The 14,311-nt window shown below is 40.7% G+C and overlaps 2 protein-coding genes across 5 annotated transcripts in view; one reads left to right on the top strand and one right to left on the bottom strand.

Annotated features, from left to right (window-relative positions):
- The window catches only part of GEMIN5 (gem nuclear organelle associated protein 5), a 34,100-nt gene extending 21,166 nt beyond the window's left edge, over positions 1–12,934 (top strand). For 2 of the 4 annotated variants that reach the window (XM_074313824.2, XM_019750409.3), the window contains exons 17-28: positions 4–117; positions 512–634; positions 1,768–1,863; positions 2,277–2,414; positions 3,629–3,776; positions 5,409–5,528; positions 6,125–6,335; positions 7,209–7,463; positions 8,980–9,142; positions 9,730–10,231; positions 11,495–11,591; positions 12,148–12,934. In XM_074313824.2, the coding sequence (XP_074169925.2) occupies positions 4–117; positions 512–634; positions 1,768–1,863; positions 2,277–2,414; positions 3,629–3,776; positions 5,409–5,528; positions 6,125–6,335; positions 7,209–7,463; positions 8,980–9,142; positions 9,730–10,231; positions 11,495–11,591; positions 12,148–12,315 (2,135 nt within the window). In that variant the 3' untranslated portion in view covers positions 12,316–12,934. Of the gene's footprint in view, positions 1–3; positions 118–511; positions 635–1,764; positions 1,864–2,276; positions 2,415–3,628; positions 3,777–5,408; positions 5,529–6,124; positions 6,336–7,208; positions 7,464–8,979; positions 9,143–9,729; positions 10,232–11,494; positions 11,592–12,147 lie in introns of all 4 variants that reach the window. The other 2 variants (XM_074313823.2, XM_019750408.3) reach the window with 1 other exon arrangement.
- CNOT8 (CCR4-NOT transcription complex subunit 8) overlaps positions 1–14,311 on the bottom strand; it is a 48,271-nt gene that overhangs the window by 18,309 nt on the left and 15,651 nt on the right. The gene's annotated exons all lie outside the window — the stretch shown is intronic.

The following is a 14,311-nucleotide window of genomic DNA, read 5'->3' as shown; positions in this document are numbered from 1 at the left end:
TAGTTTCTAGAGAACCAGTTATCTGCCCTCCGGTCTCCGTAGGCTTTGAACAGCCAAAAGTCACCGTTAATAATAAAGTCATGTTACTGAAAAAGGAGCCACCTAAAGAAAAGCCAGGTCGGTATCTAATAATTAAAACATTATGTTAAAGTATCCTCAATTGTTACATGCAACTGAAAACTCAGAAGTGTGTGTGTGTGTGTGTGTGTTTTAAGTTTTAAATATTTGTATTTTGGTTACATCTCAATTTGGGGTGGTGCTTTTTTAAACATTTTTTAGTACTTGATGAAGTGTTGTTTTGCAGTTGATACTGCTTTACAAGTACTCACAGGGATAGGTGTGTGTATTGTGAACACTGCCCCCAGCTAATTTAATTTGAAAGCTTCTTTGTAAGAGTGGGAACTCTCTATGCCCAGCAGTGTCCCTCCAGTAGGGCACATTCCCACAGTGGGCATTCAGTTTTGTGTTTCTGATTAGCTGTTCTTCAGTCTGTACTTGTATTGCTTTTCAGAAGCCTTACTCAAGAAGCGAAAAGCCCGTTCCATACTTCCACTGATAACGAGCCTGGACCACAGGTCCAAAGAAGAGCTTCATCAGGACTGTCTGGTACTAGCAACTGCGAAACACTCCAAAGGTACAAAACTGTACTTCTTTGGTCCATCCATAATCTTCTGGCAACTGGCACACAAGAAGTGCTTGTTTTTTGTTGAATGCATGAGCAAACAAATGTCCAAAATTGTTTGTATTCTACATTCTTTGCCAGCCTTCCCTCTCCCACACTCTGCTGCCAAGCTCCCCATCCTGACCCACTGTCAACACCTCAGTGCCTCTGAGATGTAATGCTCTGCTTTTATAAATCGAGTTGTTATAGCTGTCTTTGTGCTAGAATTGGTATGATGGCTTAAATACTTCAGCATGAATTAACAGTATCTTCAGGTAGAAAAAAAATTACTTGCTTATTGAAAACACACTATGTCAATTCCTTTCAAAAAAATTAATGGAAGTTTTTGTTTACAGAAGATTTTTTGGTTTTAATCTTTCAGAGCCCTCATATAATGCCCATTATTTTGATACTGGAGCAACTATATATTTTTTTATTTTGAATTTTACATGTTAAAAAGGGATGCACATGATAAAATGAAATTCAAACAGTATAAAAAGAAAGTAAATATCTCTCCCACCTGACACCCACTCTTCCATTTCTGCCCCAAGGCCACACTATTACCAGTTTCTTGTCTCTCTCCAGAGATATTTTATCCACATAGCCCTCTTTTTTGGAACTTTGTAATGACTCCTTATACCTTATACAACTAACCATAGAGTTTTATATTATTTCCCTTGTTGAAAAATTACTCAGTTGACGTTTTTTAAAAAAAGAATGAAAATTGAATTCCTTTTATATAAATCCTAGTGAACATTAAAGGACATTTCATGATAGTTTTGTTTTGCTTTTTACTGCATTTAAGTACCTATTAACATTTTGGGTTGGCTTTTACATTACTTTTTATTCCCTGCCCAAATCTTTCTTTGAGCAAACTATAAACTTAATTGTCTCATTGGATTGGCCAAGGCTAAGCTTACCAGACTGGAAGTATTTTCCTATTTTTGTTGCCTTTGTAACCTGCATGGTCTCTATCAGGGTAAATGAGGACAGGACTCTTTCTCGGTGTCTGAACTTGGTGTTCTGGGCTTAACATTCGGAAGTAATCGGGCAGAAAACTAACCTGTGTAAGCATTTCACCTGATTGTTTCTTTTTGAATTAGCAGAGCTAAATGAGGACGTGTCTGCTGCTCTTGAGGAAAGAATTCACCTGGGGCTTTTCACAGACAGGGCCACCCTGTACAGAATGATCGAGGTTGAAGGTGAGGCAAGTCCAGTCAACACAACCCACTCCATCCTTACGCTTCCCTAAGGCTTTGTATGTATCTCTTTTATGGCTGTTATCCTGTGGCATCTTAATAGTTTTACATGACAACTAACTAGGTTTTGAGCTCCCCAATTTGTGTATTCACACATACCTCTTGCACTATCACAGGACCCTAAACGTACAGTATTCCCTCTGAGTGAGTGGCTGAGTGAAAGTGAGTGAGTGGACAAGTGTCTGAGTGGGCTTCTCGCCCCACTGTGAACACTCTGGGAGGTAATTTGCCCATCAGCGAGTGACTACATATTCTAGGAGTTTGTTCCTCTCTTTCTCCTGCCTTTCTTTTTCTAGAATTCAGTGCAGACAGATGTTTCTGAAACATCTTCCAAACATTATCTCTCCTCCATACAGGAAAAGGTCACTTGGAAAACGGCCACCCTGAGTTATTTCACCAGCTTATGCTTTGGAAAGGAGATCTAAAAGGTGTTCTCCAGTCTGCAGCAGAAAGAGGGGAGCTGACAGACAATCTCGTGGCTATGGCTCCAGTTGGTATGTTGTTTTCAACAAAAGCTCTGTTATCTCCGGGATACATCCACTAAAGATGGACATTGTCTTGAAGGATAATTTGGCCATGTCTGTGAACTAAATTTGAATTGCACATCCTCTCTGACCCAGCCATTCTAATTGTAGGAATTTAACTGTACTCACACATGTAACATGACAAATATACATGGGTTATCATTACGGCAGGATTTATAATAGCAAAAGATCACAACAACCTCTATGTCCATCGATAAGAGGCTGGTTGAATCCTGTACATCTATACAGTAGAAACTCCTGCAGATACCAAAAGAATGAGGCAGCTCTGTGCATTCTGATACGGAAAGGAACGCCACAGTATATAATAAGTGAAAAGAATCAACGTGTAGATGTACAACAGAATATCTGATACTCTGTCATTTATATTTACACGTTTGGTTGTATATTCATAGGCTATTTCCAAAGATTTCAAAAGAAACTAGTAATAATGATTATCTCCAGGGAAAAGAATTTGGACAAATTTAGGTAGGAGGATGCCAGGATAACAAGGAAACCTTTTATGCCATGCCATTTTTTAGCTTTTTATTCAAGTAATACACACACACACACACACACACACGTGTATATATAACATACATATATGTTTTATATATATAATATATAACATATATATGAGATAGATATATAGAAAGATATGAGATGGATAGATAGATATGAGATAGACATGTATATATATGAGAGAGAGAGAGAGATAAGTACACAGGTCATGAGTATACCACGAATGTCACAAACTGAATACCCCTTTGTAACCGGCACCTATATCAAACAACGTCCCTAGCACCGGGAGCTTCTCTCGTGCTGCGTTTCAGTCAGTACCCACTCACTCCAACAAGGGTGACCACTCTCCTGACTTCCATACTGTTTTGTATCTTTTGAATTTTGCATTTATTATATAATCAAAGAAATAATTTGTTTTCAAAATGTGGGTGTGGAGAGGTAGGTGAAGCATAGATCTAAATGGCACTTGAATTAGTATCTAAATTTCCTGCTTAATATTGTGACTAAAAAAGCATTTTCAACACAAATGTACATATGTGGGTACTTTTTTTCCCTTCAGCCTGTTTCTTATGTAACCACCATCTATCTTCCTATCTATCTATCTTCCTCCCTCCCTCCCTCCCTCCCTCCCTCTCTCTCTTTCTCTTTCTTTTTTTTTCTTTTAGCTGGCTACCATGTGTGGCTGTGGGCTGTAGAAGCTTTTGCCAAGCAGCTGTGTTTTCAGGAGCAGTATGTCAAAGCCGCCTCTCACCTGCTCTCTATCCACAAAGTGTATGAAGCCGTGGAGCTGCTCAAGTCACACCATTTCTACAGGTCTGTAGACCCAACCACTGCCAGTAGTCAATCTCCTAACAGCTCTGCTTCCTGATGACTAGTATAAAAGCTTTATTGTAATTAAACCTGTGAAACATACAGAAATAGATGTTCGTATACTGGCTTACCAGGGCACCCACCACCTATACTTAACACGTTAACTTTATCAATATATGCCACTGATCTTTTTTTAAACTTGGTACTTTTGTAAGCTTCTTTACTATTTGTGTTACTTTAACACAAATAGAGAATTCTGCATAAAAACAAATGAACAGCTTAATGAATTATTAACAAAAGAACTCCCTTTTTAAGCCCCATGTATGAAAAGAGACAGAATCTTGCCAGCCACCCCAAAAGCTCGCCATGCGGCCCCATTTTTTCATTTGTTTGCTCTAAGTATCACGTTCCAGATTTATTTGAATTGCCTTTCCCCAGTTCTCTCCTCATCCCTTCTCTAGAAGTAAACAGTCTCCTGAGATTGGTGTGAGTCCTTCCTGTCCTAGTTAATTATTCTCTCCCTACAATACAGTCACGTGCTGTTGAACGACAGCCATATGCATATTCTGTCCAGTTTTTCAGTTTCATGGCAGGAGCGTAAGTCCGGTCCCTGTCACTCCATCGTGGCTAGAAGTTGAGGTCTCAAAATACTTCTTAAATATTACTCTGTCTAGATCACCTTTAATCTAAAACACCATCAACGCTGAAGTTTTACGTCATTTGGAAACTATTAGTTCACTGACTTATACAATCCTCCAAATGTTAACATGTTTGATTATAAAACATTTAAAAAGATCACATTACTTAATATCACCATCAATCTCATCAGAAAAGTCTTTAACTTTTGGGAAGCTGTCAAGCCCACAGTGGTTGGCACAAGTTTTCTAAAATTCTCATTTTCACTTGAGAACTCCAATTTTATCATTGGCAACAATACGGTTGGTTGTTTTCTGTGAAGTAACAGGCTTTTACTTTGTTCATTTTTGAGAAAACATCTGCCAAATACCCACTGCTGAATAACTGTCATTTGTTTGATAGTCATTCTTTCAAGAAATAATGAGGTTCCATGAAAAAAGAGCAGCCAGTTCAGCTTACAGTTTGTTCATACAAGTTTTACCTTGAGTCACCCATTATTCTTTGGAATGCAGCAAAGAATACAAAATCCTGTTCCCATTTTCTCAGAGAATATTAAAAAGGCATGGACTTGTGGTACTAATAAAATTAATCATTTTACTCCTTCATCAAGAACATTTTGTTTTATAAACTACAAGGGCCACTACCTTGATTCTTGCTCAGATGCCACCCACCACTGCTTTTGCACAATCAGTGCGAAAGTCAACACAGTGAGAAAAGGCAAATAACTTCTTAGCATTATTATAAAAATAGTTTCGACCTCATGAACCGCCTGAAAGGGTCTTGAGGCCCTCTGGGAATCCAGAGACCACACTTTAAGAACCGCTGGCCGGGGTGAAGAGTTGAGCACAGCCTGTGGTTTTAACTTCCAGTGTACGCAGGAATACAGTTAAGAAGTTGAGACCACACAAGACGGACAGTTTGTCCTATCTTGCAGCCCCTCCGAGGGCCCCTTACAGAGAAGCCTTTTCAAATTGGCTAAGCATCTGTTCTTGCCTCTAGGGAGGCTATTGCGGTTGCCAAGGCCCGGCTGCGCCCAGAGGACCCGATCCTGAAGGACCTGTACCTCAGCTGGGGAGCCATCCTTGAGAAAGATGGCCATTATGCCGTAGCTGCTAAATGGTAAGCCCAAGGGAGACAGGCGTGCACCCAGAATGTAAGAGCTGTGACGCAGAAGAGCAGGGTGAGAACAAAAGTGATCAGCTTAGAGGGGGAGGTAAAGTGATTAGAAAATAGAAAAGCATGTGTGTATCAGGTCCAGCTTTGTAAGGCTCATGGAGACCTACCTTCTTGGGTACACCTGGAACTAATATTATATTTTATGTCTACTACAGTTGAAAAATAAATTATTACCAAAAAAAAAAAATCTACCTCCTTGGTATGTACATAAGTCACCATAACTATTCAAGAATCTTCAGTAAGAAATTACACCTTTTTCTAAGGATGTCTTATACCATCAAATAAGGAAAATGAGAGAAAATGACTCCTTTACTTGGATTCAGTTCAGCAAATGTTGAGGTAACTTTGTGTCCTCAACCCATGTGGTGCCATTTCCCGTCCCGGCTGCGCTGGCCTCAGCCTTCACAGGGATGGTGGAGGCAGTGACATGCCGGGGACCACAGGAAGGCACACAAGGCAAGGCAAAGCTGACAGATGGGACCCTCTGGGGAGCAGGAGTGCGCTGTTTATGACACTTTGAGTTTTCTTTTGTATTGTAGCTACTTAGGGGCCGGTTCCGCTTATGATGCAGCCAAAGTTTTGGCCAAAAAAGGTGACGCCGCATCACTGAAAACGGCTGCAGAGTTGGCGTCAGTCGTGGGAGAGGATGAGCTATCTGCTTCCCTGGCTCTCAGATGTGCCCAAGAGCTGCTTCTGGCCAGGAACTGGGTGGGAGCCCAGGAAGCCCTGCAGCTCCATGAAAGTCTGAAGGTCAGTCTGTTCTTGCATCTCCTGATATTTAAGACGCAAGGACCCCAAATCCTTTTCTCGTTGAGCTCCAGTGAATAACCCAGTTGCACAAGCTGTATTTTGGCCGGTATCCTTAGATGTGTCCAGCAAGCCCTGGCCGTCCTATCCCACTGAAGTACCATGGCTTGTCAGTTGCCATATGCAGAGTAAGCGACAATGTGGCCTGTCACGTTAATTCCCATTGCTTATCAGTTTGTGTACAACACCCATGAATAGACTTTAGTCAGCTCAGCCCCTGGGCTGGCAGTCCAGTGTTTCTTCATTAATGTCACCAGCACATCAATGAAGGGGGAGGGGAAGGGCCTCTAGCAGAAATCATGGTGCTCTACCTGTAGCACCCCTGTTCAGGTGTATGCCATAAAGAAGTATGACGACCTCAAAATGTTTTCTGGTCTTCCCATCTGGTTAAAAATGAGTAACTTACCACTACCTTTTTTGACACATCAAAATTGAGATTACTTTAAAAGCATCAGCACTCACCTAGTTTGGTCCATTTTAAATGACTTTGCTTTGTCAAATAGTAATGTGAACTTTTTCAGTTCTTCTTTCCATCATAGAGTAACTGGGCCTAAAGATAGTCCCTAGCTGAATATCCGAAGCCCAAGAAAAATGCTAGGTCTACATGAGAAGGTAGCTTTGTGGGAACTACAAAATTGTCTATTAGGTCACCTCTTTTCCCCTCACACATGACTCACATTGGGCAGGCAGCCCACTAAGGGGGTAGATGCAAAGGGGGATACAGTGAGAAACGGGGGGGGGGGGGGGGGGGAGCAATCTAGCTAATCCAGCACTTTCCCTGCATAACAGTTCCTCTCCTTTGTTGTTGGGTTCCAGGGTCAGAGACTGGTGTTTTGCCTTCTGGAGCTACTGTCCAAGCACCTGGAGGAAAGGCAGCTAGCAGAGGGCAAAAGCTCCTCCTCTTCTTACAACGCCTGGTCCACAGACACCGAAGGGCCCCTCGTGGAGAGAATAACTGCAGTGTGGAAGAGCGCCTTCAGCCTGGACACCCCAGAGCAGTGTCAGGCTGCATTCCAGCAGCTGCAAAATATCAAGTACCCATCTGTTACGAATAACACTCCCTCCAAACAGGTACCCCATCTGCATGAGCTTTGATTTTAATCACTCAGCTGTAAGACTTCCTTAATCCACGTCTAGTATAATAAGAAACAAGTCCAATGCCAATTGCATTTCAGAAAAGACCTGGAAAGATCCCTTTAGACTAACTAAATCCCTTCAGACTTCAAAGCCAAAGGCTTTGAAGTTAGATTTAGGTCGGCATTCTCTTTTAAAAGAAAAAATAAAAGTCGAAAAATGTAGAAAAGCAGAGAATAATAATATAAGTAGCTATCAGCCAGAATTAACAAATGTTCACATTTTGTCATTTTTGCTTCATAGAATTATTTTGGGTTTGTTTTGTATTTTCCTCTTTTTCGATAAAAGAAATACAATCCACTTGAAGTCCCTTGTGTTTCCTCCCTCGGTCCCATCCCCCTTCCCTAGCATAGCCCCTATGTCAGACCGTGTTTATTTCTTTATGTCGTGCTTATTTCAGTTACCATTGTAAAATCCATCCATGTTGACGCAAAGTCATCATACCGACTCATTATGACTGCTCTCTCCATCCTGTGAACACACCTCAATTTACCTACTGTTTTTTTTGATAATGAGGGAATATTATTATATTAATAAGGAATAAGACTTCCTCAAGTGGTATAACAGTTTGGCAGTTTCTTATAAAGTTAAACGTTCATGTGCCCAGTGACCCAGCAATCCCACTGCCTGGATTATTTCACTAAAAGAAACGAAATCAGGTGTCCACACTGACTTTTACACAAATGTTGACTGTAGCTTAGTTCACAGTAGCCAAAAATGGGAAACCACCCAAAAGTCCATCAGCTGGTGAATGGATGTGCAAACTGGCAGACACAGACAGTAGAACACTAACTGTGCAGCAATAAAAAGGATCAAATTACTGGTGCACAAATCGTATCAGTGAATCACAAAAGCATTATGATGAGTGAAAAAACCAAGGCACAAAAGACTATATACTCTACAGTTTCATTTATATGAGTTCTAGAAAAGACAAAATTACAGTGGCAAAAACCAGATCAGTGGTTGCCAGGGGATAGGGAGAGAGGAGTGTGACTGGAAAGGGGCCCATGGGAATACTTTATGATGATGAAAATGTTCCATGTCTTGATTTTGGTTGTAGTTATAGCATATATAGCTATAGCGATATTTATCAAAACTCATAAATGGTTCACTTACAATTGATCAATTTTCTTAATTATTCTCCAGGTTTGCCTGCTTGTTTGTTTTTAATTACAGCTTTTAGTTCCAGAAACTTTTTGTTTTAACTAAATGCAAATGTCAAGACATTTTCTTAGCATGAGCAGACTTTTAACACCAGACAGTGTATGTTGCTGTGCAACGAGATACGCAAGTCTCAGATGAGGAAGCAAAAATGGGTGGTGGAAAGAGGACCTTTCTTAAAGGTGGACTGTGTGTACTTCTTTCTAAGTGCAGTTAATAGGAAAATATCTGGTGTCATCCGAGCGCTTTCTGTGGGAGGATGTTTAACTGAGACTCTGGCTTCTCCCTCCAGCTCTTGCTTCACATTTGCCATGACCTGACCTTGGCAGTGCTGAGCCAGCAGGTGGCCTCCTGGGACAAGAGTGTGGAAGCACTGCTTCGGGCTGTGGTCCGGAGCTATGACTCGGGGAACTTCACCATCATGCAGGAAGTGTACTCAGCCTTTCTTCCTGACGGTAAATGACCCGCACCACTGATGGTGTGGCACCAGGGGCACAGGTTATTGAAAGACAGATTGGCCAGTTGTGTCATTTAGTAGAAAGTTTCAATTTTCCTACCCAAGCTCCTGAGAGGTAGCTAGGATGACTCAGCTGTTTTCATGGCCCTACCTACCTTACTGCCTCCTACTTCCTTTCCTACACACAGTTTAAGGGAGCGAGAAATAGCATTGTACTCACAGGTTAGTAAGAATGGAGAAGCATAGCAAATACATTCCTTGAGCTGCAGAATTAGTCACTGAACTAAATCACTGATTTTTCAGATACAGTAGGATCCCCAGAGCCTTCAGCAGGACACGTTGAATACTTTTTCTATCATGCTTTGAACGACGTGTAGCCTATAGCAACAAGAACATTGTCCTAAGCCAGGAAATGTTTAGTTGTTAGTTGGCTTTCGGTGGAAGGCATGTGGTCCCATGGGTCACTGCTGTCCTTGTTTCTGGAATCTTGCCTCTTAAGTGACAGCAGACAACACACAGGCAGGAAGACAAACTTCTGGCAGATACAGAAATGTACAACCCTAAATCCTTTTCTTCTTCTCCTAGGCTGTGACCACCTGAGAGACAAACTGGGTGACCTTCAGTCCCCTGCCACACCAGCGTTCAAAAGTTTGGAGGCCTTTTTCATTTATGGACGTCTGTATGAATTCTGGTGGGCTCTCTCCAGGCCTTGCCCTGAATCCAGTGTCTGGGGAAGGACTGCTCACACAGGGACCTCAGCTGAGCAAAGCCAGCAGTTGGACGATGCCAGCCCTGAAGAAAGGGACCCCCAATCTTCTCAGCCAGAGTCAAGCAGGCCTCCAGAACCAGACAGGAGACTCACAGAAGGAAGTGAGCAAATGCTGAACGCTTGTAAGGAGCTCTTTTCAGAAAAGCACGCCTGTCTCCAAAACTCACAGCGAACCGTTGCTGAAGTTCAGGAGACCTTGGCAGAAATGATCCGCCAACACCAGAAGAGTCAACTTTGTAAATCCACAGTGAATGGTCCTGATAAGGATGACCCAGAACAGGAAGCAGGACAGTCCGGCTCTAGTTCTCAGAGCCCATGGTAAGTACGGAGTCAGTACAAGATGGAATTTTAAATACCTTGCTGGAGTCTCATATAATCAGATAAAAATCAGTGCGTGATGAGATTTATCAGGACACCTGGAAGCCGTATAATGTAGTAATCAGTGCATGGGCGTTGGAGTCAAGTGCGGGTCCCAATCCTGGCCCTGCCGAGTGACCTCAGGCAAGATTCTTCATGTGCTGTGCTCGGACTCCCTCATTTGTAAGTGGGAGTGCCCACTCCTACCTTGCTTGTGTTTAGAAATGAAGTCACAAATATTGTTAATAACAAAGGTATAGTAAAGTCCTACCTTTGTGTAATAGATTCTCCCAAAAAATCAATCAATGTAAAATCACATCATTAATGAAAACCATTGTTTTTCAGTTGTTCTGTACTATCACAAAAGATACACAGATGGTAGTATACAAAACTGCACAGTGAACTGAGAAAATCCCAAAGGATCAGAATACTGTAGCATCCCAATCACTTCCACAGAAAACAGGGGCCAGGTGGGTGACGGGAGCCCATCACCCGTCACTCCAGAGCTCTCATTGTTATGAGGCGCTTTGCTATGGGCATTTGTAGTGATTAACAATTACTGATTGGTTAGTATGTGAGTGTCTTTTACCCTGGTTATGCCCTGAGCACAGGGCCTAAAACACAATAATCAGAACAGTTAATCAACTTATAGCTATTATTATTAACTGTAGAAAAATAAAAATAAAAGCTTTTGAGCCCTTATATTTATTGCTCTAAAAAAACTCTCATTGAAATCGTCAGTGAGAGTTTTGAGTCACTTCTCCATGAAGAGGCTTTAGGTTTGGTTTTAATAACAAGGAAAACACTGGAAAGTTCTCTAATCCAGCAGGTCTTAACCTTTGGATCATAGGACCCCTATGAGAAGCTTAACACACTCTTCCCAGAAAAATGTGCATCCACACACCCCAGTTACGAGCCCCGCTCTCCCTAACCATTCCCCAGGTGAACCCACACCCTCTGCACTTGGCTGCAGGGTGAATCCCTAACGGCCCCAAATTTTCATTGGAGCTATGTGTCTACAAAGTGGGGATTTGTAAAATGGGAAATAATACTGCATTTTGAAAACTTTGCATCACATCGCATTAAACTGCCTTCTCTTAACCTTTGTATTGAAAGATGGGAGATAAAAATCCAGGTGACAGAGGAATTTTATTTACAAATGATAGTTAGAAGTTACCCAGGGCAAGACATATGACTTATACTTTTTAAAATTATTATTACTAGTAAAGAAGAGAAAAACGAGCCAGTTTCTCTGCCTGAATTAACCAAACGGCTTACGGAAGCGAATGAGAGAATAGCTAACTTTCCTGAGAATGTTAAGGTAAGATTTATAGCAGTTCATTTGGTAAAACATTCCTTTTTGTATTGTCAGTTGACTACCAAATTCTTGAAGGTCATCTACTTTTCTGTTCAGTTTCTGAAATCTCTACGCATTTGTATGTGCTTAAAAAATCAGGATCCAGTTACCTTTGCTTAGCTAAAGTGTTTTGTGAGTACAGTTATTGACTGCACAAGCAATTTTCTACCTCAGTCTTTAGAGAAATCGAATAAATTTTGTAATTGGGAGGTTAAGTAAAAATTAAAGTTGGTGCCATGTATTTGATAGCTTACAGACGGATAGGTGCATTTGGATGTGGCTTTAGTAGTAATAGCAGCACATTTTAAGTTCATTGGAGTAGAGCTCCCGAAAAAGATTGATTTCGTTTGAGAAGGAGATCCCAGTAGCCATCCCCGTTTTGAGGACTATCTTTCCTTAGAGTAACTTATGAACAGCAAGACACTGCCTCGTGAGAGAAATGGCCCAACTGGTAACTTCTGTGCGATGTTTGGGGCTCTTTTGCAAATGCTTCCTTGTTCATTCTCATGTCATCTTTCAGACCTGGCCATTCCCAGATGTGCTGGAGTGCTGCCTCGTCCTGCTTCACATCGGGTCCCGGTGGCCTACCCGCGTGACCCAGGAAATGCAGCAACAGGCGAAAGAGCTCCTTCAGAAATACGGCAACACTCAAGTTTACACAAGATACTGCCAGACCTTCTGTATGTGAACTTTCAAGGACCTTTAAAAAACTGTGTCAAATTCAAAACATTTAAAACCTTTCACCTCTGCCAGACATTAGCTCTGGTCCCTAGATGTTTTTGCAGGGATCCAAATACAAAATGTGGGTCAAGTCTGAATGAACTCTACCCTTAGACACAGTAGAATCTGACTTTGGATGCAATTTTAGACTCCTACTGAAGGATCATCAAAAGCCAGCGGTAGTTATTAGAACTAACACCTGCAAGAGTGATTGTTGGTCATCTCTAGAGCCTTACAAAAGTTTCATCCAAAGAGGAGAAACTTTTATCATCACCCAAAGGGTTATGTTCTTAAACAAGCTACCTTTATAAATGCTTCGCCTAATCGTAAACATGTCATTCTTGTTCAAGATAGAATTGTTGCATTTAATGACTATTGGTACATTTTTTAAGTTGTTTTTGTTAACTTGGGCTCTCCCCTTGTACTCTATTACTACAACGTCTACTGAATGTGAACTAGGCCTTACCCATCATGTTGACTCTTTACCCTACGTCTGAACTTTATTTTAGGTCAAAATATTGGTTTTGTTGTTTCTTGTAATTGTTTATTTGAACAAATCACTTATAAAGCTTTGGAAGAACAAATAACCAACTCAAATGTGTCTTAGCCCTTCAGTTTTATAAGAAATGATTTGTGGCGATCAAATAGCTCAGGAAGAAATTACTGTTTTGGTGGTTCTTAATCTTTTTTGGATCACAGGACCCTTTCAGAATTATTAGGTTGGTGTGCAAGTAATTGTGGTGTTTGCAATTATTTTTAACTTTTTAAACCACAATTACTTTTGCATCAACCCTAATAGATTGAAGCCACAGGTGGTCTTTGAGCATAAATGCAATTTCCTAATTTTGCAGATACAAATTTTTGGATCTGGCCTCCACCTTTGTGATCATTGCAAAATGGGACCCTACATACTATTGAACTATAAATCTTTGTTCTTTTTTTTCTTTTGTCTTTTTTTGACTAATGAGCATTCTCTTGAGGTCCTTCTCTTTGGTTATTTAAATAGTTGGACAGTTTCCATAATATCTGAGTTGCTAGGACATAAAAATTAGACAGACTGGTGATGGGATTGAGAGGGAGCACTCTTTCCCAATAATTGAAAGATTTTCTTTTGGGATTCACTGTGACTACTTTTCTACTTGAGTGTCCAGTTTATTTTTCAGGGTTTTTTTGGGGGGATTGCTGTTGGCAGCAATGATGAAATTCATTAACAGGAACTCTCTAAGAAAAAAGTTTAAGAAGCAGTTTTCAAAGATATGACTTAACTGGGGTCTTTTTTCTCTCTCTTTTTTTTAGACCTAGCTTTAGAATTTAAAAATGCCAAACACAAAAAAGGAAATACTGATCCTCCTAGTTCTCTGCACAGTTGGGTGAACTCTAAGAAGATGCATTGTTACTAGGGGTTGGAGAATCTTCTTGGTTGCAAAGATATAAATAAGCATGACTAAGTGGAGAATTAGATACCAATTCCACAATCTGCTAAAATGAACCAATGCTTCACTTGCAGAGATGGAACAATATTTACTCCCTTCCACTTGAGTAAACAGCAATATGTATTATTACATTAGAAATTATAAACTCCTTCGTGATTTACCAAAAACCATCACCTATGGGTGGAGGAATCCTGTACACTCTTTCATTACTGTTTTGTAAGAACAAGAATTATTACTTGACAACTAAGCAATAACTACCCAATAGCAGAAGATAACAGAAATGACAACTCCATTTCCTTTCAACTCCTCTTTCCAATATTATGTATTCAACCTATTCTGATTGGAATAAATGGTTTTCATTTCTATCTCCCTAATTATTAGAACCACAAAGAGCCAAATCGCTGAGAAATTGACTCAAGCTTTCCGAATGGATAAGATATACCGCTAAGCAACTAAAGAATTAGTTTTGGTCCTTTACTCCATCCAAAGTAACTTTATCTCTAATAGGTAACTGGATCACTAATACAAATC

The sequence above is a fragment of the Rhinolophus sinicus genome, chromosome 5, assembly GCF_057876585.1.
Source record: "Rhinolophus sinicus isolate RSI-liver-muscle chromosome 5, RSI-T2T, whole genome shotgun sequence".
NCBI classification, from domain to species: Eukaryota; Metazoa; Chordata; class Mammalia; order Chiroptera; family Rhinolophidae; genus Rhinolophus; species Rhinolophus sinicus.
The sequence above is the reverse complement of the archived record's forward strand: the minus strand, read 5'-3'. Positions and strand labels throughout refer to the sequence as shown.